Source organism: Gossypium arboreum, chromosome 8 (assembly GCF_025698485.1).
Source record: "Gossypium arboreum isolate Shixiya-1 chromosome 8, ASM2569848v2, whole genome shotgun sequence".
Taxonomy (NCBI): domain Eukaryota; kingdom Viridiplantae; phylum Streptophyta; class Magnoliopsida; order Malvales; family Malvaceae; genus Gossypium; species Gossypium arboreum.
In genome coordinates, this window is record NC_069077.1 from 38549159 (window position 1) to 38571967 (window position 22809).

General features: G+C 31.7%; 2 protein-coding genes across 4 annotated transcripts; both read right to left on the bottom strand.

Moving 5' to 3' along the window:
• LOC108464785 (uncharacterized) lies at nt 1–2817 on the bottom strand. Of its 3 annotated transcripts, none has more exons than XR_008269519.1 (3): nt 2353–2669; nt 493–671; nt 1–356 (listed from the first exon to the last, which is right to left on the bottom strand). XR_008269519.1 is itself a non-coding variant. In XM_053018201.1 (3 exons), the coding sequence occupies exons 1-3, from the start codon at nt 2695–2697 to the stop codon at nt 218–220; spliced, it is 321 nt and encodes a 106-aa protein (XP_052874161.1). In that variant the 5' UTR covers nt 2698–2817; the 3' UTR covers nt 1–217. The 3 variants fall into 3 exon arrangements, 1 of the variants encoding a protein (XP_052874161.1); XR_008269520.1 differs by lacking the exon at nt 2353–2669 and adding an exon at nt 2107–2324; XM_053018201.1 differs by lacking the exon at nt 2353–2669 and adding an exon at nt 2695–2817.
• A 4174-nt stretch (nt 2818–6991) lies between these two features.
• On the bottom strand, nt 6992–7825 carry LOC108469490 (protein LURP-one-related 17-like). The gene is made up of 2 exons (XM_017770370.2): nt 7513–7825; nt 6992–7412 (listed from the first exon to the last, which is right to left on the bottom strand). The coding sequence occupies exons 1-2, from the start codon at nt 7777–7779 to the stop codon at nt 7044–7046; spliced, it is 636 nt and encodes a 211-aa protein (XP_017625859.1). The 5' UTR covers nt 7780–7825; the 3' UTR covers nt 6992–7043.
• Nucleotides 7826–22809: the final 14984 nt, after the last annotated feature.

The following is a 22809-nucleotide window of genomic DNA, read 5'->3' on the forward strand; positions in this document are numbered from 1 at the left end:
TTTGCTGTCAAAGCACAAAAATCTATGCGTCTTAATGCATGTTATTTCAAATGTTTGTCATCAGTAACTCAATGCAATGCAAGCATTGCTAGCACCAAATAACTTTAAAACTAAAACCAGTCGTTGGCTAGTAACTGAAACAGCCTATGGCCACCGTATAGAACGTGCAATGTCGAGCGTTGAGCTGGTCATCAATGCTAAAGGGAAGAGCTGCAAATCACATCTGTTGGGGATTTGACAGCAGAGGAAGGGGGACAGTGCTATACGGAACAACCTTATTAGCTGTGCTATAAAGATATAGCTGCGGACAGTGCGGATGGGCCTCCAAAGCTGCATCAACCACCGCTCTAAACTTTCTGTAGTAGGAACCACAAGTTTTTTATCACACGGACAAGATTTGATTGCATTCAGAGAGAACAAATAGCATGGCATGTATGTGTTCATTTAACATTTATGTAGGAAGAAAAACCGGATCATAAAGGGAAAACCTACCTTTCCACTTCCGGCATATTTAGAACGGATTTAAAGAACTTTTCCAGGGAAGCTAGCACTACAGCTTCAACCATTTGAGGTTCCGCTTTCTGTAATGTGGAATTGATCCCTCCGTTTTCTAATCCATTCTTTGAGTTGAGTTTCTTCAGTATAGCAACAGCAACACGAGCTGCCCAAACCTGCAAAGGATGAGCCATTTTCACCTTGTTGGAAAGCATACATAAGAAAATGTGCACAAAACAGATAAAACATGACATCCAAGCTCATAATCAAAGAAAACTTTAGGAGAGTTTTATGAAAATAAAAATAGTATGAATAAAGTTATTTAGAAGTTGAATTTGAACATCCAGACTACAGAGACTTCATCTGCTTCACAAATCAATACATATAATGCGCATTCTAAAGTCTTTTCTACAGCTAATAAAACAAAGCATAACACAAGTATTTCAACTTTGATCATACAATTATAGTGCTACTGAAGTGATAGAAATTTCCAAATGTTTCCAGAACCTGGACTTGTACTCAATTCTTTTTTATCAAAGGCCAAGATTAGTATCTTATTGATTCCACCGTGTTCTATTCAAGAGCAGACCTTTAGTGATATAAGCTAAAAAACTCTGTTCATAATTTGATATAAAACATTCATTTCAAAACTCAAAAACTTACTGTGAACTGTAATCAATCGTCTAAGAACATTAAGAACATCATAAATAAGAACATTAGGATTTAAAGGGTCAGCTGATCCTGAATCAAAAATTACTACTTTTATTATCTCTTTCAGCCCCTCTCTTATCTGAAACGGCTCAATCACTGAACCGTATCTGCCAAATAATGCCAGAATTTACTTTTCCATGTGCAAAATTCCAAAATCAAAGACCTTTCGTCGTACTAAAAAAAGAAAAAGAGAAAAGGGAGGCATCGAAGTAAGAAGGGTCCTAAACTGCTACAAGAGTTAAACTACCTAAACTGCTACATTAAAGACCAATAAGAAGAATTTTCAATTTATAACAATCATGACTCATGAGATTATCAACAAGATCGAAATATCAATCACAGCATTAACAATTACTTATAATTATCCAGAGGCAAGCTCAAAGAAAATAAGTAGCGATGAGGATATCGCACTTTATTGACAAGTGGTCCAGTTGCTTCTTGTCAACTACACAGCGTACCTTTCTAATTCTACTAAAAGAAAATACAGCAGTGCCTTGTAAGACAGAGATGACAGATAACTTCATATTCTGGAATTATTCTAAGCTATATAGAAAATTGATTTAAGCTACTAGTAATTAATAATTACGTCCAAGAATCATAACGCAATCAAAAACATGATAATCAATTCAATGAATAACATGATACAATAAACAAAGTAATCAAAAACAGCCGATTAAAAAAAAAAACCCAAATCAAAAAATTAGCACGGAATAAAAAAGAAAAAAAAAACCCCACATTAGAAAATAATAAGAAGAACCAACAAATAGAATATCAAAACATCAATTCAATGAATTAATAAAGAAAACCCAAATCAGAAAATGAAGAAAAATTGAAAGACAGTACTGAAAATCAAGTCATCTACAAGGATCCTTTCAAAAAACCCAGTCCAAAAATACTTACCAGAAGGGAAAAAAAAGCTCAAAGACGCCATTTAGGCAACACTGAGAAGACTATGAGAAGAACAAAAGCATAGACACAAAGAGAGAATAATGGATGAATAAAGATAATAATTGGAGAAAAATGGGAAGAGGGTGGCTGCTTTAGCTTGCTTCCCCTGTTGATGATTTTGAAGATATGAGACGAACTAAGAAAAAAGAGGAGAGATAATAAGAAGATGAAGAATGGAAGAAGGAGAAGGAGTTTTACCTGGACGAAGAAGGAGATGGAAAAAAAAATCCGTAAGACATTTTCCCTAAAATGACTGAGATTTTACCCGTCTCTAGAAAAATATTTTACATTTGTAAAATGTTTTCATGCTTCCAGACACCGTAAAATCAAGAAAACATTTTCCGGAAAATGTTTTCCGCACATCTCCCCTTAAACTTGAACATGTAAAAAAGACGAATTCTACAAGCAAGGCGGAACCTTTCAAGGCCTATATTGAAGAGACATTTTTCATTTTCAATATCATTTGCTTTTGGATCTCCGTGGACGGCGAGACCCTGGCAATAATACTAGTTGGGTCAATTTTCATCATTAATATCTTACCATTTTCTCTTGGCTCGAGGTTCAGGTTTCACTTTACATTAACGTATGTCAGACTTGTTGATTTGATCCAACCAAAGACTGGCGAATGTGGTCCCCGAATCAGGTATGGAAAGAAAAAAAAAAAAACACCATTTGCAAGGCTAAAAATGAAGAGTGTACGAAAATTTATAGATTTTACTAAAATTTTTAATTTATACCGATTCTAATTGCTTAACACATTGCATTTCTGCATTTTTATTGGAAAATAAGTGGATTAATTTTATATATTTTAAAACATATAAATTAATATTTTAATTAAATTTTATCTATTAAATAATAATATGATGATGTTGAAAATATTTTTATAGGTAAATTATAAAAATAATTATTTAATTATGTCTTATATTTTTTATTACAAATTATTAATTTTTTAATCTAATCACTAAACTTTTTGAAATTAAATATTTTAATTAAAATGTTTATTAAGTTTTTTATTAGTTTAGTCATAAAATTAGTCCTTTAATGTTTACATATTCTATTAATTTGATACTAAATATAAAAATTTAACAAATTTAGTCCTTAGTGTTTAAAAATTTGTAATTTTAGTTAATTTAAAAAATAAATAAAATTGACCTCAACATTTACAAAATTTATCAATTTAGTCCTAACTTTAAAATTTAAAATATATTATAAAAAAGTTAAGTTTTAGCCATTTATTTTCTTTTTGGATCTTAGATATTTTTTATGTTTTATGCAATTCACTACACCAAAACAGACTTTTAGCGGCGTTTTAAAAGAAAATGTCGGAAAAAATTAAATAGATGGAGTTTTAGCGGCGTTTTTAAAAAAACGCCTCAATAGATCAAGCTTTAGCGGCGTTTTTGAAAAAGCGCCGCTAAAAGTTTAAGCAAGACGTTTTACATGAGCTTCATTGGCAGTAGCGGCGTTTTCCCAAAAACGCCGCCGTCGTTTTATATGAGCTTCAATGACATTAGCGGCGCTTTCCTAAAAATGCCGCAATAGCTCGCACTTTAGAGGCATTTCTGTAAAAAAACGCCGCTATAGGTCGCATAATTAGCGGCGTTTTTTTGTAAACGCCGCTAATAGATTAAGGCAAACGACGTCGTTTTAAATTAGCTTCAGTGGCATTAGCGGCGCTTTACTTAAAACGCCACAATATATCAATCTTTAACGGCGTTTTTACAAAAACGCCGCTAAAACATTAAGCAGACCAAAGTCGTTTTGTTTGAACTTCAATGGCATTAGCGGCATTTCTCAAAAAACGCCGCTAGAGTTTATGGGGCAGACACATTTTCTTTCTTTAACAAAGTAAAACACAACAAAATCATTACATTTTTAAGTTCTTTATTACTTAATATTAGGTGTTTATGGGTGCTAAATATAATATTTGTTTAAATATAATATCATATATTTTATATTTGTTTGAATTTATTTTAGTGGGGCTTAAAATATAGGTTTAACATTTTGTTAAAGCCCACTAATACTTGCAAATGATTAACCTAAGTCTATTTTAAATCCAATCATATTATATTTTTAATTTTGTAAAATTATGTCATTTTAATTTACCATTTTTATTTATTTAATTTCTTTATATAGTTATCTTAATATTATTTTAATTTTTATATTAGACTACTATATATTATACATTTAGTATAAATTTATTTTTTATAAATTATAAAATTACATAGTATATATATAAAATATTATGAAGTTGAAAACGGATTAGACCAAACTCAGGTATTAAATGTTTCAGTCTAACTTATTTTTTAAATGAATTTAAAATTTTCTATTTAAACTGATTTTTAAATTTAATATTTTTATAGGTTTAAGGGTTATGATTTAGGGTTGATGATTTATGTTTTATGATTTAGGGTTTGAGGTTTATAATTTAAAAGGTTATGGGTTTAGGGTTTAAGAGTTAGTGGTTAGTGGTTAGGATTAAGGGATATATATGGGTTTAAGATTTATGGGTTAGGTGTTAGGGGTTTATATGGGTTAAGAGGATAGGGGATAGGGATTTAGTGTTTTAAAGTTTATTATTTAGGGTTTATTATTTATGGTCTAAGATATTAGTGTTTAGCGATATTAGGCTTTAAGGGTTTAAGGTTTAGGGGTTAGGAGTTTAGGGGTTAAGGGTTAATGGTTAATGGTTTATGAATTATGTTTTGTGGTTTAGGGTTTAAGGGATAGATGTTGGGGTTAGGGGTTATGGTTTATGATTATACTTTAGGGGTTAATTAGGGTTTATGGTATATGATTTGGGGTTTAGGGTTTATAGTTTAGGGTTTATCGTATAGGGTCAGGGTCTTAGCACTGTTCAAGGATTTAGGGGTAATGTTGTTAGGGTTTAATGTTATGGTTTTAGCTGGTAAGCAATAAGATTTTATTTTTAGCGTTTTAGGATTTTAGGGTTATATTTAGTGTTTAGGGGTTAGCAGGTTTAAGAGTATACATATTTAATATTTAAGGGGTATATTGGGTTAGGGAAATTTATGGTTTTAGGGTTTAAGGATTGTGTTTTATGGTTTATGGTATGTAGTTTAAGGTTTAGGGTTTGGGGTTTGGGGTTTGGAGTTTAGGGTTTAGTGTTTAATTTTGGAATTAAAAACTTAAAAAGTTAAAATTTAATATTTTAGTTACAAAGTTAAATAAAAAATATAAAAATGATAGTCTCAAAGAGAAAATTTGAAATAAAAAGCATAAAAATATATGTTAAAATGAAAAAATTAAAATTAGAATTAGTGGCGTTTTTCAAAACGCATACAAAAAATGAGCTATAGTGGCGTTTATAATAAAAAACGCCACTAAACGTTGACCTATACCGGCATTTTAAATAAAAACGCCGCAAATATTTGAGTTTTAATAGGTTAAACGGCGTCGTTTTTCTTTCATTCTCTTTATCCCCAAGTTAAGCCCCGATACTTAGTATTTTTTCCCAAAACAAATTTTCCCCTATACCTTCAGTTTCCTCAAATCAAACCCTAAGTTGCTTTCCTCCATATTTCACCGATTGAAGGCCTGAGCTTGGTGTTTCTTCTCAATCGATCTTCATCCCCTTTTTTTAACTCTCTTTCTCTCTAAAATCCTCGATTCCACTTCACTCTCCAGATCTCTCCAGGTAATATTCAAACCTTTCTTACGTTTTCTTTTCTATTATTCTTTACAAAAATGCCGCTAAAGGCAAAAAAAAAACGCCGTTAAAAGTCTGTTTTCCTGTAGTGATTTTTTAAAAATTCTTTTACAAATGAGTTGAAAAGGATTTTTTTAAAAAATATTTTAGGTGAGTTAACGAATGAATTATTTTAATATGTTTAGCCGCTTAGTATGTTTTTGAGGATCACCCTCCATCACACTTATTTTACATAATCTATTATGATATTTCGTTTTTCTATATGGTAGGAATTTTTATTTGTTAATTAGTTATCTTCGAATTTTATTGTTTATCAAGTTCTCCTTTCTGAAGCATGCTACTGTTACGTGTATAAGAAGCTTATATTTTTATGAATTAAGTTCAAATGCTGGAGAATAGCTAGGCTTGCCGGTTCAAAGAAAATTATCCTCTACCAAACATGAGATTGAGATCCAGTTGTTGGAAAAAGAAAAAAAGAAATAAATTCTTACAAATTTTCACTTCTTTCTGTAATTCAGAGCATTTAAATGCTAAATGCCTTGAATCAATTTCAATGAATGGTTTTTTTATTGTTGGTAATATAAAGTCCCATATTGGTTGAGGAAAAATTTCTAAGAAGGTTTAAATATATAACCTTTGTTGTTATTTTTTAGTGTAATTAAGGGTTAAAGGCTTAATACATGCATATTATCATTGCTTTGCTTAGTTTGTATTTTTGAATAAAATTTTTGTTTTTTTATTAAATATTTTTTTGTTATTTTGAAAATTGACATTATTATTTTACCATTTTATCTCATCATAAAAATATAAATAGTTTATTTTTCACAACAAGTAAACAACCTTTTCTATTTTTCTTAGCTCACCTGTTTTTTGTTCAGGAATTTTTTCTCGTCAAAATTTCGATTAAGTTTTTAACTTTAGTTTCTGATCTACTTTTTCAAATACTTTTAAAAAGAATAATGTTAATTGTGTTCCACCTTCCACGACATAGTAATTATTTTATTTATTTATGCTCAATTTATTTATTCTGTTAGTGTTAACTATTTCGTTTTGTAATAATATATTTCCAAGATGTATAACTTCCTTGTTTACGAATATTTACTTGGCATTTGATGCAGTAGAAGCTTATCATTAGATTACCAGCTTTGGCTTGAAAACATGAAAAGATCTTTGAATGTTTGATCTTATTAAAAAAAGGGTACCTGAAAGAATTGAAAGCCTATGAAAACATTTGATCCAGCAAAAGAACCAGACCCATGGCATATCCAGGATCAAATCCAGCCTGCACAATTAACACAAAAACCTCCAGGCCGAATGAAATGCCTCTTTTTAATGCATCCTTCGGCCTTATCTCTGCCACCACTCTCTTTGTCTCATCTAGCACTTTACATGATCTATGCGAATACGATCCTTCAATCACATATGCATACCGTCTATCCGACGACCGCCGGTAAACATATGCAAGCACATTAGAGTTGGCATTTAAAATGTTAATGCTCTTCTTTACATAGAAAACTGGCTTTTCTGATGTACAAAATTCACCTACTTCCCCTCCATAGATAAGCCAAGTCCCTACTAGCCTAAGATTCTGTCAATAAAAATGACAAAATAAAGCTCCAAGTTAACTATCATGCATATATGCAATATTTAGGGAAATACATGAGACTATATATATATATATACGGTACCGTGCTTCGTCGCATCGTTAGGATGGGTTTCCCTGAGCCGTCCATAAGAACGAGTTCCATGGGGCGTCCTCCCACGTAAGTATCAACTCGATAAACTAAATTTCCATTTGAATCAATCACAGTAAAGCCTTTACAGGTAACTATAAGTGATTTTCTCCAAACTGTTACTGATGTGCACAGATTGCCACCTCGGGTTTCGACTAACTCCGGTTGCTCTTGGTGTTCATCATGGACTGATCTTGACAAAGATTTCTTGGAAATAAACATATTTTGTTCATATGTTTCACTGTATATAACAATTTTGAGAAGGCTGTGGGGAAAGAAATATATTTATAGGCGCTATATATATAATAAGACCAACCCAGGGTTCCTTGTGAAAAATACGAAAGAGACAGCTTTTTACCAACTATGATGCCTCTTTTTCCAAAGACAATTTTGATGGGATTAAAGAAAGAGTTGGTATTTTAATCTCACAGTGTCTAGATTCCAGATATTGTTAATGTTGGAAAATCCTAAGATTCCATTTTTTCACTTGTTTCAAGTATTTGTTTGGTTGTTATTTCAAACCATTAAATATGTGAGGCAGAGTGAAATTGTAGAGACTTACTGTCTCTTACACAGATTTCATTCTGTTGATGTCAAGCAAATAAAACAGAACAGGGAATGGTGGAGACCGATGTCCCCGTCCCCTTTTGTCAGATTGTATTTGTACGAGAATACAGTTATGTCGTATTCGGAAAGCTAGTAGTAATTTCGGTCGTCGTTGGTAGGCCAGCTTGGTGGAGACGTTGCTCCCAAGGCTATTAATTGTTGCTCCCAACAATGATGAGAACAAATAAAGGACTGAACTTTAATGCGAAGACCCTCTATTATAAACCTGGATGGATGAGCATCGGGCAGCAGTATATATGCTTTAATTTTCTCCCTGTATTTCATATCACATATGAAACATAATAGAGTTTATGCTTCCAACAAATGTATTTGTATATAACGCAAAAATAAGTGCTTAAATGCCTTCATCACAAATGGACATAATTTTTCAGCTTTGAATTCACAATTATTTGAAAAGACATTTGTTGGGAAACTAATGCACACAACCATTTCTCAAATTCATATCTAAAACATGAAAATTAGATAAATACCGAAATTTTATATAAAATATATTATATATAATGATGTCAATAGTTTCCCCAAAACCAATGAAGCTGCAGGTTTTGGATAAGTTTTAGCAATCAACTATTATTTAGTTGAGTTGAGAAGGTTTAGAATGGACTGATCTAGAAAAACTAAATAGATTTTTCCAATAAAGTGGCAGTAAAATTCAAGAAGAGCCATCGAAATAATATATAATAATATTAATAGCATATTCTCTTCAAACACGTCTTAAACTCATCTTCTCCTCTTCCATCACGCTCCCTTCGAACTTTCTTGGTTTTGGGACTCTTTTCATTGTCACTATCTTGAGATCGACTGTAACATTTATATAATGCCTGGACGGACAAAATCTGTGAAAAATAATGTAATTTATCACAACGATTTTTTCCTTCTAGACACACATAATTCTAAATAAATAAATTTGACAGGTATGTGATGGTAATCAGATATATTGAATCCCTGGAGTTCTCTCACTGACAATGTGCTTATCAATTCGAATGTTATTGTTTTTCTTCCAGCACAGAGCAGTTTTATGCAGCAAGATGTTTTTGGTAAGAAAGCAACAAAACCTTCGAATGTGAGTAAATTAAGACAGCCAAAATCATGATCAGAGGAGGATTTTTGTTCAAGCTTAGATTTGTGTGGGTGGCTCAAGAATTTTATAAACATTTGTTATTGTCAAAATGAGACGGCGCCTTGATTAGGAAGAAAATGGTATGGTGGGGTCGGTTAGAGATATTACATTTCTATAGCAGATTTAGGAAACAGGGCCTTGTGAGTGAGTAGTTGTCAAACCATGTACAGGTTGAAATTGGCTATTTTTATGATCTCTCCTCACTTGGTTCTGCGCTTATTACACAAACAAAAATGTCCTTCAAAGCCTTACTTTTATTTATGGTTTAATATTTGCATGCCAGCAGTGTCGGCACAGAAAGTGAAAAAAAAAATCATATATTTATACAGTTTTATTTTCTTACATTTACTATATTTTATTTAGAGAGAATATTTTTATTTTAGCACTTTATACAATAAGTGATTTCACCCTCTAACATTTACTAGATTAGATTTCTTACTTTTATACTTAATATGTTAAAATTCTCTATTAAGGTGGAGTTCGGATGGGTTGTTGGGTATGGTGCAATGCGGTGCGGTGCGGTACATTGCTTTTAGTTTACTTTTTATCTCACGTTACAGTATTGCTATAGTATCTAATATCATTGCTACCGCTGTATTTACATAGACCGCAAATAAACGTACCGCACATCCAAACTAAGCCTAAACTTTTCCCTTGAAAACTTAGACATTAATCAAGTTATAAACTATTATTCAATCAATGCACTCAAGGTATGTTCCATCATGGCTAATTTTCATAAATATGCTGGAAAAAAAACAATTGAGAAAGTAGGTTAAAATTATTAAAATTTATCGATCTATTTTATTTTTAGAGAGAGAAAGGAAAATGCACCCTATAAGGCGCGTTTTCCGGGAAGAAAATAAAAAGTGGCCTATTGAGTGCATTTTCACTGCCACATCAATTAAAATGTACCTCGTAAAATGCGTTTTCCTTTCAACGGTAACTATTCCAATGGTTAAAAGGATTCCAACAGCCAAAAGTTTTTCTATATAAACCCCTCCAAACTTTATTCTTTTCAACCAAATACTCAATACTCATTCCTCCATCCTAATTTCTCGATCCTCAATTTTCAATTTTTAATTTCCAATTTCCAATCCTCAATCCTCAATTATTTTTTAAATTTTTTTTTGAATTTTACTCTCTTCGATTTTATTTTATTCGTTATAATTTTTAAATGGCAAGTCAGCTTATTCATTTAGATGCCAAGCATATCTTCATTGTTCAATTGCAAATGGTAAGAAAATATTATTAAATTATTAAATTTTAAATAGTTAATGATTATGTTTAGATTATTAATTTTTTATGTTTATATACTCACTGAAGATCAAATTTTTGAGATACATTAATAATTTAAGTGAATGTGCACCAGATGTCATTTATCGACACTTGCGAGATACAAGATCTTTATATGTGGCTTTGTAACACCCCTTACTTGTCTCTGCACCGGATTAGGGTTACAGAGCATTATCGATCAATCGAAAAACATTTATCATCATAACATTTAATAAATTAATCTCAATAAAAAATCTATCAAACATATACATTTGGTCCCTAAATCGAGCCTTCGAGGCCCTAAAAATAGCTTAGAAGCAATTCAGGACTAAATCGAAATAAATCAGAATAATTGAGAAAAATTTGGAAAAAAATGGAAAATAGGGGTCACACGGCTGTGTGGCTAAGCCATGTGACATAGCCCAGGCAGTGTAACAATCGAACAAGGTTCACACGGTCGTGTCCCCGCCCGTGTAACTCACTAAATAGGGTTACACAACTGTGTCGCAGGTCGTGTGCCAAGCTGTGTAACTCTCTGACTTGCTACACATGGCCGTGTCGCAGGCTGTGTGCTAGGTCATGTAACTCACTAACTTAAAACACTAGGAATTTGCACATGACACAAGGTCGTGTAGCCAAGCCGTGTGTGTCATACGGCTATGTGATAGCCTGTGTCCCAGGCCATGTGATCCAAAAATTGACCCTAAATTCAAGCCATTTCAGGGCAAACCATATCTAACCAACCATTCCATTTAGGCACACATTCAAGAGACTTAAACATCATTCAAACACACTTAAACGTACCATTTCAAACATCCTATTTCATCTAACTAATATGCGATTCAAACGCACCACATATGTATATCAAAACATCATTAACAAACAAATCAATTTGAACATATTTCAGGCACAAAACCTAGTTCATTTAACTATCACATGATATCACAAATAACCATTTCCAAGCCATCACAAACATACCAAAAGGGTCTTATATACAAGTACTTAAGAATGGCCAAAATGAGCTAACTTGAACAAGCATTACAAGTTCATCAAACCAAATATAAATTGCAAAAGCATAAACATACTAAATCAACCATTTACACATTCATAAACTACCATTACAAAAGGTCCTATACATGCCATATATAACCTTGGCCAAGTTACTCAAAAACTACCGAAATGGTTGTTGGATAACGTGATTGATCTCCGACAAACTTCCAATTGATCGAGTTTCTGGTAATCTATAAAACAAAGGAAAGTAACTACGTAAGGAACGAGTGCTTAGTAAACTCGTATAAACTCAAACATAACCTACTGTTTCATTAGCACAATTCATAGATTAAGCATAATATCATTATCAATACCATAAGCTTAGTAAAAGCCTATACAAACATCATCAAACTCACAAGTTAGTAAGCTCATCCATGGTACATATGAACTCAACCATAATATAAGTAGATTTTCATATACACATCATTTATTACATTTTCCTTTTCATAGATTGTGATTCAATATCACATTGTGTACTTACCATGCCATTCCTTTTCTTACCTGTTGAACCATCTAGAATTACATCAGATACTCGGAAATGCTTACACATAGTTTGCCTTTCCATATAACCGTAACCTTTCCTTTTCAATAGTACTCACATGAGCTGTGAAATGGGCCTGTTCACACGAGCTGTGGGTCGGAATGTTAGCTACATGATGCTACTCACACAACTTATGGAGAATTCGTAACAAATGCAGGATCTTAGCCATCGGTAGGACATTCAAGACCAGCACCCGAAACATGAAATTCCTAATGGCATGTCATTTGTATCCTAAGAATTCTTATGGTTCAAACGGGATTCGTGTAACAACCCATTTTTCAGTGATGTCAAAAAAAGTGGTTCGAGACCACCAAATTCAGCGAGTAAGCTCGTAAATTTTATTATTTAATATTTACGAGTCAAATATGGTTTTAAAAATATTTTTGAATTAATAATTTATGTCTTATAGTGAATTATTAGATTCGAGTGATAAAACCCAGTTCAAGTGGTTTTGGACAATGAAGTATCGGGACCTCGTTTCTATAAACTAAGCCCTAAATATTTTTATAAATATTTATGAGTGTCAATAAGGTGATATTAAAGTTTTGTTGAAAAATGTTAACGTTTTGATAGTTAATTATTTAAAGAGGACTAAATTGGAAAAAGGTGTAAAACTTGCTAATTATAATATTTAAGAGATTAAATGGCTTGATTAATAAAAGAGGAAGGACTTAAGAAGAAAATATACCTAAACTAAAATGATGAGGCGGCATAATCATGGAAAATAATAAAATAAAATGATTTAATGGAAAAATGGTAAATTGTTTGAAATTAAAACAAAATGGCAATATTGGGAAGCTTCGGAGAGCCATTAACGGGAAGCTCATAAGAGTCATTTATCGGGAAGCTCCGAAGAGCAATAAACGGGAAGCTCAAAAGAGAGCCATTAATTAGGAAGCTCGTAAGAACCATTTAATGGGAAGCTCGTGAGAGCAAACTATCGAGACGCTCGTAAGAGATGTGGTGTGTCTGCAACACATGCAGGATCACAACCAATCGGGAACCCTGTACTCCATCTAATTTTATTTGTTCAAACGGGACTTAATACTTGTCGAACATTATCGGATATGCGATTGATTTTCATGCATAACAATTACACAATTCACATACATAGCATTCAATTCAAACATATAAATATACAAATTTAGTTATACGAACTTACCTGGCTAAGTTATAGCAATACTAAAGTTCAGGGGCATTTTAGTAATTATTCTTTTTCTCGATTTTCCACCAGATCTCAATCTGCATCAAAAATATAATAACCAGCTTAAAGCTCTCCCTTCATGTCGGTTTAAGCATAAGGTAAAAGATGAATTGCATAGAAACATTAAAATTCAATTTGTTTGTTTTAATTTCAAATAATTTACCATTTTGCCATTAAATCCTTTTATTTTATTATTTTCCATGCTTATGCCGCCTCATCATTTTAGTTTAGGTATATTTACTTCTTAAGTCCTTCCTGTTTTATTAATCAAGCCATTTAATCTCTTAAATATTACAATTAGCAAGTTTTGCACATTTTTTCAATTTAGTCATTTTTAATTAATTAACTATCAAAACGTTAAAATTTTTTAACAAAACTTTAATACCACCTTATTGACACTCCGTAAATATTTAAAAATATTTATGACTTAGTTTATAGAAACGAGGTCCCGATACCTCATTTTCCAAAACTACTTGAATTAGGGTTTTATCACTCGAATCTAATAATTCATTATAAGACATAAATTATTAATTCAAAAATCTTTTTAAAATCATATTTGACTCGTAAATATTAAATAATAAATTTACGAGCCTATTCGATGAATTTGGTGGTCTCGAACCACTATTTTCGACACCACTGAAAAATAGGCTGTTACAACTCTTCCCTCTTAAAAAAATTTCGTCTTCGAAATTTCTCACATGATACAAGTCATCAAGTGGAGTCTTTCTGTCAACTTCTTAACTGTAAACTACAGATAAGTCCATCATAACTCATTTCGATTCAGAATTTGTATCAGAAGTCATATCAGAACTTGATATTATACCAGATTTAACTGAACGTCCATGATTATTCTCCTATCACAACTTTATCATTAGCAGTACAGTTACCGAGAAATTCAAAGTGATTGTCTAACGAATCATAACCGAGAAACCTGGGTTATCAAACTCTGACTAATGCTTCTAGCATGTCTGTATTTGAAATCTTTCAACTTATATTTGTTTTTCCTTATATGGAAAGTGTTAAGCAATATTGTTTAACACAAGCGCAGTAGCTTCAATTATCGAGATGACTATAACCTATAATACCATTTCTCGATTAGAACTGATCTAATAGATATATTTCTGTATCATGTCTACTAGAATATGAATCCCTCATTTTGACGATTCGTCAATTTACCCGTGAATGCACAAAATTTATTCTCGGTCCTGAAGGTAAACTCAAATGCGTATAACTCAATTAACCTTTTAAATGAATAACCCATTCTGATTACAATAATTGAGTTGATTTTATCTATCAGATAATAACATTCCAAAATAATCCCTTCTGCTTGTTGTCAAGACAACCCAGACATACAATCTATCACAATTCCCTCATAATACTAATAAAATATCCTTAAAAACTATATTAACTTAAACGAAACATAACATCATGTTTTAACTTGTTGACATTAATCAAGATTACCTGAGAACGAAAACCAATAAACCAATTTGAGCTCAATCTTCTATCATCTACACTTTTACCGATGTCAACCCTTTCACGAAAGCTAGAAAGAGATTATGTATAATAAAGCTATTTCAATTATTAACATCGAAGCTTTGAACTATACTGAAGCCACAACCATCAAATAGATTAAAAACTATAGTGCTATAATAAGGCTGACGTTTCAACCGTATAGATAGAATAATACCTCAACATAAACAGTGCACTCCAAAATAGAAGAGGAAAACCGAATGTAATTCCAATAACAACCAATGTGGTAATACAACTTTTATGGTCTGAGACCTACATAATCGAGCTCCCATGATCGAACTAGGGTTTTTAACAGTAATAATTGTAATTACCTCCGGCCAATGAATATCTTTTACAATTCGTTATCTGTCAATTATTCATACATAGATACATATATAATTTCAAGTCTGTTATGTTAACACAACATAGGAAATAATCAATTTAGTTAACATTAATACAGTCACGATTTGTACGAACTTACCTTAATAACTAGGGTCGTATAAGTAGAGTTGAACACTAATTGGAAACTTTAGCCTTTCCTCGATTTAAGTCTGCTTTGTTGTTTATCTTGATCTAAATTGATAATTTCATTCAATTAAGTACTTCTAGTATTCAATTTAATCTATAATTTATATTTATGTAAAATTACAAAATTACCCTAACTTTTAACTTTTCACAATTTAGTCCTTAAGTTCATAAATTGAATATAACTCATTTTAACCTAAATCGAATTTAACCAATGGTACAAGGGACCTTGAAACAACCCATAATTACCAATAATTCACAAAAAAACCCATGGATTTACACTTTTAACAATTTAATCCCTATTTAAAAAATTCATCAAAAATCACTTAATAAAACATGTTTATTTTACAACCAAGATTAATAATCTATCAAATAACTTCAAAACCTATTCAAAAAAAACCATGGAAAGTCCCTAAACTTTCAAAATTTTTACAAATTAACCCTCGAGCTATCTAGATTAAGCTAAAACTAATTCAAAAACATAAAAATCATTACAAACGGAGCATAAAATCATACCATACAAGAACAAACTCAAACAAAAGCTCTCCCCCCTTCAAAAATGGAAAATTAGGCCAAACAAAGAAGAAATAGGGAATATGATAACTTTTACTTAGTTTATTTTAGGTTTATTTACCATTTTACCCTTATTAATAATAAAAAGTTTCAAGTTAACCGTGTCTATATTTGTCCGCTAACTCTTTAAATGGTAACCACTAACTCTTTAAATGGTATAATTATCACTCAAGTCTTTTAAATTTCATTTCCATAATTATTTAGCCCTTTTAACTAATATAATTCAACTTTTACATCTTTTACAAATTAGTCCTTTTTACTTAATTAACTATTTAAACTTTAAAATTTCTTAACGAAAATTTAATACGACTTAATATAATCCTGTAAACATTAAATAAATATTAAAATAATAACTCACTCGTTAGAATTGTGATCCCAAAATCATTTTTTTCGATATCACAGGAAATGAGATGTTACAGGCTCACATGCTCGGGGGGAATAAATTGGATCCCCCACTTATTAGTGTTTTGTTAAAAGATGGAGACTAGAGACATACACATTCCATATTCCTTGCGATGAGTGTACATTTACACTCGAAGACTTTAGTTTACAACTCGATCTACCGATCGACAATGAAGTCATTACGGGGACTAAGATTATTGTCAATTGGAGTGCAACATGCGATCAACTACTAGGGAAGGTGTTGAAAAAGTTTAGGGGTAGCCGGATCGAGATGAGATGGTTGGAGGAAAAGTTTCAAACTATTAAGGCTTCTGCGAGTAACGTTGAAAAAGAACAATTCGTGTGCATTTATCTTGAGATTGATTGGGGGTCTATTAATGCCAGATAAATCTCGCAATTTGATACATTTAATTGAGGAACATCAGGGTGACTTGAAAGAAGCAAGATGACTTAGTTGAAGATCAGCGGTGCTGATGAAATTGTACCGAGAAATGTGTCAAGCGACGATACCAGAAAAATTTAAAATCTGTGGTTGTATGCTCCTTCCTCAATCTTGGACATGGCATTGACTATCATTTTTATGCCCCCGAGCGGAACCCCCTTACAAATTCTCACTCGTAAAATGGTAAAATTCATTTGATAATATCATTACCATTTTTATTTTTTATTGTTGTAATTTTGAAATAACATATTATTTGAATAGGTGGAACAACATATCAAGGATTCAAAGTTATTTTATGAATTTGAGGATATCTGACTGGCTTTAGATAAAAAAATTAAATAGCAGGTTATTTTATGAATTTCAAAGTTATCGGTTATTTATTCCAACATTTGAAATTAAATATTAGGTGTAGCACCCCCTACCCGTATCCATTGCCGAAATAGGGTACGAGGCATTACCGGAGTTTACTGAATATTTTCAGATAATTTTGAGTCATTTATTATTCATATTTTGAAAATAATCATAACGTCTCTCTATTGGACCCTCGAAGCCCCAAACATACATTAGAAACCAACCGGAATTAAATCAGGATCATAGAAAAAAAATTTCACAAAATCTTAAATTTTATTTTCATCTAAGTACTTACTATTTCAATGCTCCTTATAATTAAACATGTTACCATTCAATCAATAGCTTGGCACTTGTCTAAGCGTCAAACAACATCATTGTTAGGATACTTGCACATATTTCATCTAAATTCAACATTGATATACTTATTTTCTCGACATATCGCACTTGAGTTTAATAATAGTCTCAACTTACATAATTTCCTTGTATCAACATATCAAAGATAATCATATATGTACATGTCATGAAACATATCATGCTCTTACCGTTTCTTCATAAGCATATATCATTCATTTCATTATATCAATATTTCATGCTCCATCATTTCCATATATTTTATGTGTATTTATTAGGTAATAGTTTATATCAAACTTAACATAAATTATATTCCATGTACTTATACTTATTTCGTTTATCTATCTTCATAATTATTTCATACAACTATTTTGTACATATATTTTCATATGACCAGTTCTTGTAAACATTTCACACAACCATTTCATATAACCATTCGCCATCTGATACGTATTACCTGAATATCAATTGTTCAATAGATGTCATAACGTCTCCCATCCACGGTCTTATTTATCTTTGACATGATGCCATAGTGTCTTTCAACTATGGTCTTACTCATTTTCTGTCATGTTGCCATGGTATCTTTCAACCATGGTCTTATTCTTTTCATGTCACGTTGCCATGGTATCTTTTAACCATGGTCTTATTCATTTCATATCAGGTTGCCATGGTATCTTTCAACCATGGTCTTACACATTTCATATCAGGTTTCCATGGTATCTTTCAACCATGGTCTTACACATTTCATATCAGGTTGCCATGGTATCTTTCAACCATGGTCTTACACATTTCATATCAGGTTGCCATGGTATCTTTCAACCATGGTCTTACACATTTCATATCGAGAGAGCACACTCCGCGAACCTCATCCTTACAAAGGGATTACCACCCGAGCTAAATCCCTATAATATAAACTCATAGAGTATTGTCGGGATTACCAATCCAGGCTAAATCCCCTGCAACGACAATTGCTCTAATGAACTTGGTCTGAATTACCAGTCCAGGCTAAATTCAGACCCTAATTTGGATTACCCGTCTGGGCTAAATCCATTTTACACGTATTCTTCGGGAGGGCTATATCAGACTAGGATCACCCGTCCGGGCTAGATCCTTTTTACCGTTAATTCCTTTTCAGAGATCCATCGAATTTTCCTTTCATTCAACCGGGATTTATTTTCAATTTATATCGAGTATTAGTAATATTTCATCAATTATCATGAATTGATCATTCAAATCATATTTTTATCACATAACCACATTTGTCAAGTATTTAAAATACAATTCAGGTTACACAAACTTACCTCATTACTTGTTTGTGTTTATAATTTCATTAATCCGATATCTTTTCTTTTCCACGATCAAGTCTCATATTTGAGTCGTTCGGATCTTTATAAATAAATTTGATCATCATTTTCATTCATTTCATATTCTAATGCACTTAATTAATGCTCTAGGAAAAATTACCATTTTGCCCCTAAACTTTTAATTAATGACGATTTCATCCTTAGGGTCAGGAAAATAAAATTCTTGCAATTTAATCCTTATTTCCAGCTATTATTCTCATACATATTGATAACAATCCATGAATTCTATAAAATATCAGAATTTTCCATAATTTCAACACTTTTTAATTTAATCCCTAAAACATGTTTTCCCCTTATTTTGAACTAAATTAATAATTTCATTCAATTTTGTAATTTAAATAATAAAATTAATCCATTTCATGCAATTTGGTCATTTTTGACATTTTTACAAAATTGCCCATAAAGTTTTACTTTTATTCAATTTAGTCCCTGAGCCTAAAATATGCAAATTAACCATGCTAAATGAACATTCATATATGTTTTCCTCCTCCTCCACTCCATTCCACATCCTTAATGTATATAACACACTTGTAAGTAACATTATCTATATTTTTATTATTATTTACTTTTATGAATATTCAAGCTGTCCATCTGTGTCATAGTCACTAAATTATTCATATCTGGAGCTATAGAACTCTAAATTAAGATCCGATAATTTTACCTAAAACTATACTCATATATATTATTACCATAAAATTTTAAGGATTTTTTGTTTAGCCAATAAGTACATTTTATTTTTTAAAGTTACCATTGTTCTGCTGTCTGACACTTCTGACCCTTCTTCACTAAAAATTAATTATCTCCTCGTACAGAATTCAAATGATGTTTATGTTTGTTTCTATTGAAAATAGACTCATTTATTATTATAAACATATAAATTTAAGCTCATAATTATTTTTATCCAATTTTTTTATGATTTTACAAAGTCAGAATAGGGGAACCCAAAATCATTCTGACCTTGTCTCACAAAATTTATTATATCTCATGATTTACAATTCCATTGCTTACATAATTTCTTCTATAAGAAACTAGACTTAATAAGATTTAATTTCATATTTTATTCATCCTATAATTAGATTTATAAAATTTTTGATGATTTTTCAAAATTTGACATCTGCTGCTGTCCAAAACTGTTTTAGTACAAGATATTAATTACCATGTTATAACACCCTTATTTTCTTTTTCTACACCATTTCTCATCACTTTTTCTTATTTCCTCTTCACCAACATATCAATAACATAGGACCTTATGTAAGAAAACTCTACTATAACATTATTTCCATGCTTTGTCAATAATAACAAACTTAAAAACATATTGAAATCTTGATATACTTACCTTGTTCTATTGATACTAATCTTTAACTTGATTTTCTCTTTCCTCCAGCTTCTATTTCTTGAATCCAACTTGATATTCTAACTCCCCATGGTCTCCTTAACATTTTTCTCTCTTGGTAGCTATGGAAATTCTTTTGATTTTTGGGTGAAAATGGTGAATTTTTGGTAAAAGGACCAAATTGTAAAAAAAATAAAATTTTCTTTCTTTCTCTCTTTCTCTCACGTTAGTGCATGGGAAATATGGATGAGAATTTCTCATCTTTTTTTCTTTATATACTAATAAAATAATAATAAAATATATTATTAAAATATTAATAAAATAATATTTATTTAATTAAATAATTATAAAATATCAAATATCTCTAGCATTATTATTACTTTCTAGATTTCTCTCTCTTCCAATTGACCATTTTTCCCTTCATTATCTTTTAAAATTCCATCCTTGAGTCATCATTTAATTTGGTAAAATTGTAGTTTAGTCCCTCATAGTTATTCATCTATTCAATTTGGTCCTAATTCATCCATTTTCCTTAGTTTCTAGATCATTCTACCTTTAAAATATTTACACTATTGGTCCTTCAAATTTTTCATATGTACACTTTAACCTCTCAAATTTTGAGTATTTACTCTTGTGCAACAAAACTTTTCTCACTTTTGCAATTTAGTCCTTTCTTGAATTAATATATCATAATATATTTCCCAATATTGACATAACTCAAAATTTCCCTTTTTGTCCCTTTATTTCCTTATTTTACTATATCACGGATAATATTTTACTGTAAAAATTTTAGGGATATTACATTAGGCATGTGCTAAAATTAATAAATTCGTATTGCAGATTGTATGGATGCCATATAAGGATCTGAGGATTCAAGAATGTGTCTTGGCCAATTTTTTTGCCAATCGCAACATATGACATGTAAAAAGTGTCATTGATCATTTTTGCAATGGTCAAGATGTACGAATTCGATCGAGTGATGCAACAGTTCGAGCGTATGCATCACATTCGTCTGCCACCCCAGTAGCTCGATAACTTGCACAAGATCGACATGCGGAGGAGACTTGAGGAAGATTGGCCAACATTCCACAAGAAGTATATCGAGAATTGGGAGCGTAGGTATGATTACTTCCATCGCATGTGTAAAACCCTTGGCCCATATCTGTTGTCGAAACAGGGTTATGGAGTATTACCGATCTTCACAGATTAATTACGAACAATTCATAATCTTTAATACATATATCATAACTCATTTATAAAACACTCATATGGTCTTTTATATGGGCCCTCGAAGCCCAAAATAGGCGTTAGAAGTAAATCAGGACTCGACTAGAGACTTTAAGAATTTTTTTGGAAAATGTCAAAATTTTTTTTAGAAACAAGGGACATACGCCCGTGTAGCTAGACCGTGTGGCTCACACGGCCAGGAGACACGCCCGTGTCTTAGGCTGTGTGGGCATTCGATGTAAAACACACGACCATCTCCCAACCCGTGTCCTTACCCGTGTAACTCTCTAACTTATGCCACAAGGCCAACCACACGCCCGTGTGCTAGGTCGTGTGCAAAGTGCAAGGGTCACATAGCCAAGTCACACGCCCGTGTTCTAGGCCGTGTGTAAAATCCTGGGCATTCTATTTTGAAATTTCATGGTGCAGGGGACACACGACTAGATACATACCCATGTGCCATGCCGTGTGTCACACATGGATGAGACACACGCCCGTGTGGACGAAAATAGGCCATTTCAAGGCCACTTTTCTCACCCTTTTTAATATCAACTTGCATACAACATTGAAATACACCAATATATCCCAACCAAGCAACCAATACAAGCCAAAAATTCATTTTCAATATGACATAACATCACCAACACTTCATTTACTTATAGTTACCTATTTAACTCCATTCATAAATTTATCAAGTACTATTACTATCTACTTACCATCAAACGTTTAAGATTTATAACTATATTTCAATCTATTTCATTGTTAAACCAACCCTATACATGCCATATAAACCAAAATTTACATTGTAAAAACTACTGGATTAATCTGGATAGTGTGGCTTGATGTGTTGATTCGATCCTTCAACCTCACATTAATCTACAAGAACATTAAACAACACGAGTAAGCTTAATGAAGCTTAGTAAGTTCATTGCCTTTAAAAATAATTCTTACCGAACATACTATAATAATTTATTAAACAAACATGTCACTAACATTTCCTGCCATTCACAAATTTCAAATGATGAAATTTACTTGATTGAGCTCAATATCAATAACCTTTTAAATTCTATCGCATTAAATCCATATAACACTTACCAATCTTTGTCAAATTAGAGAACGTCTTACAAATTTGAGTACATCGTTTTCTTGATGCCATGGTCCAACTATGGTCTTACACATATATTGCCATGGCCCTACCATGGTCTTACACTCATAGTGCCATAACCCTGTTATGGTCTTTTCATCAAGATGCCATGGCCCAGCTATGGTCTTACTGATTGCGTGATATTCGTAACAAGTTTTAAATATTTATAAATGAATCGTTCTTGAGACTAACTTATTATCATGATTAAGGTAAGTGTACC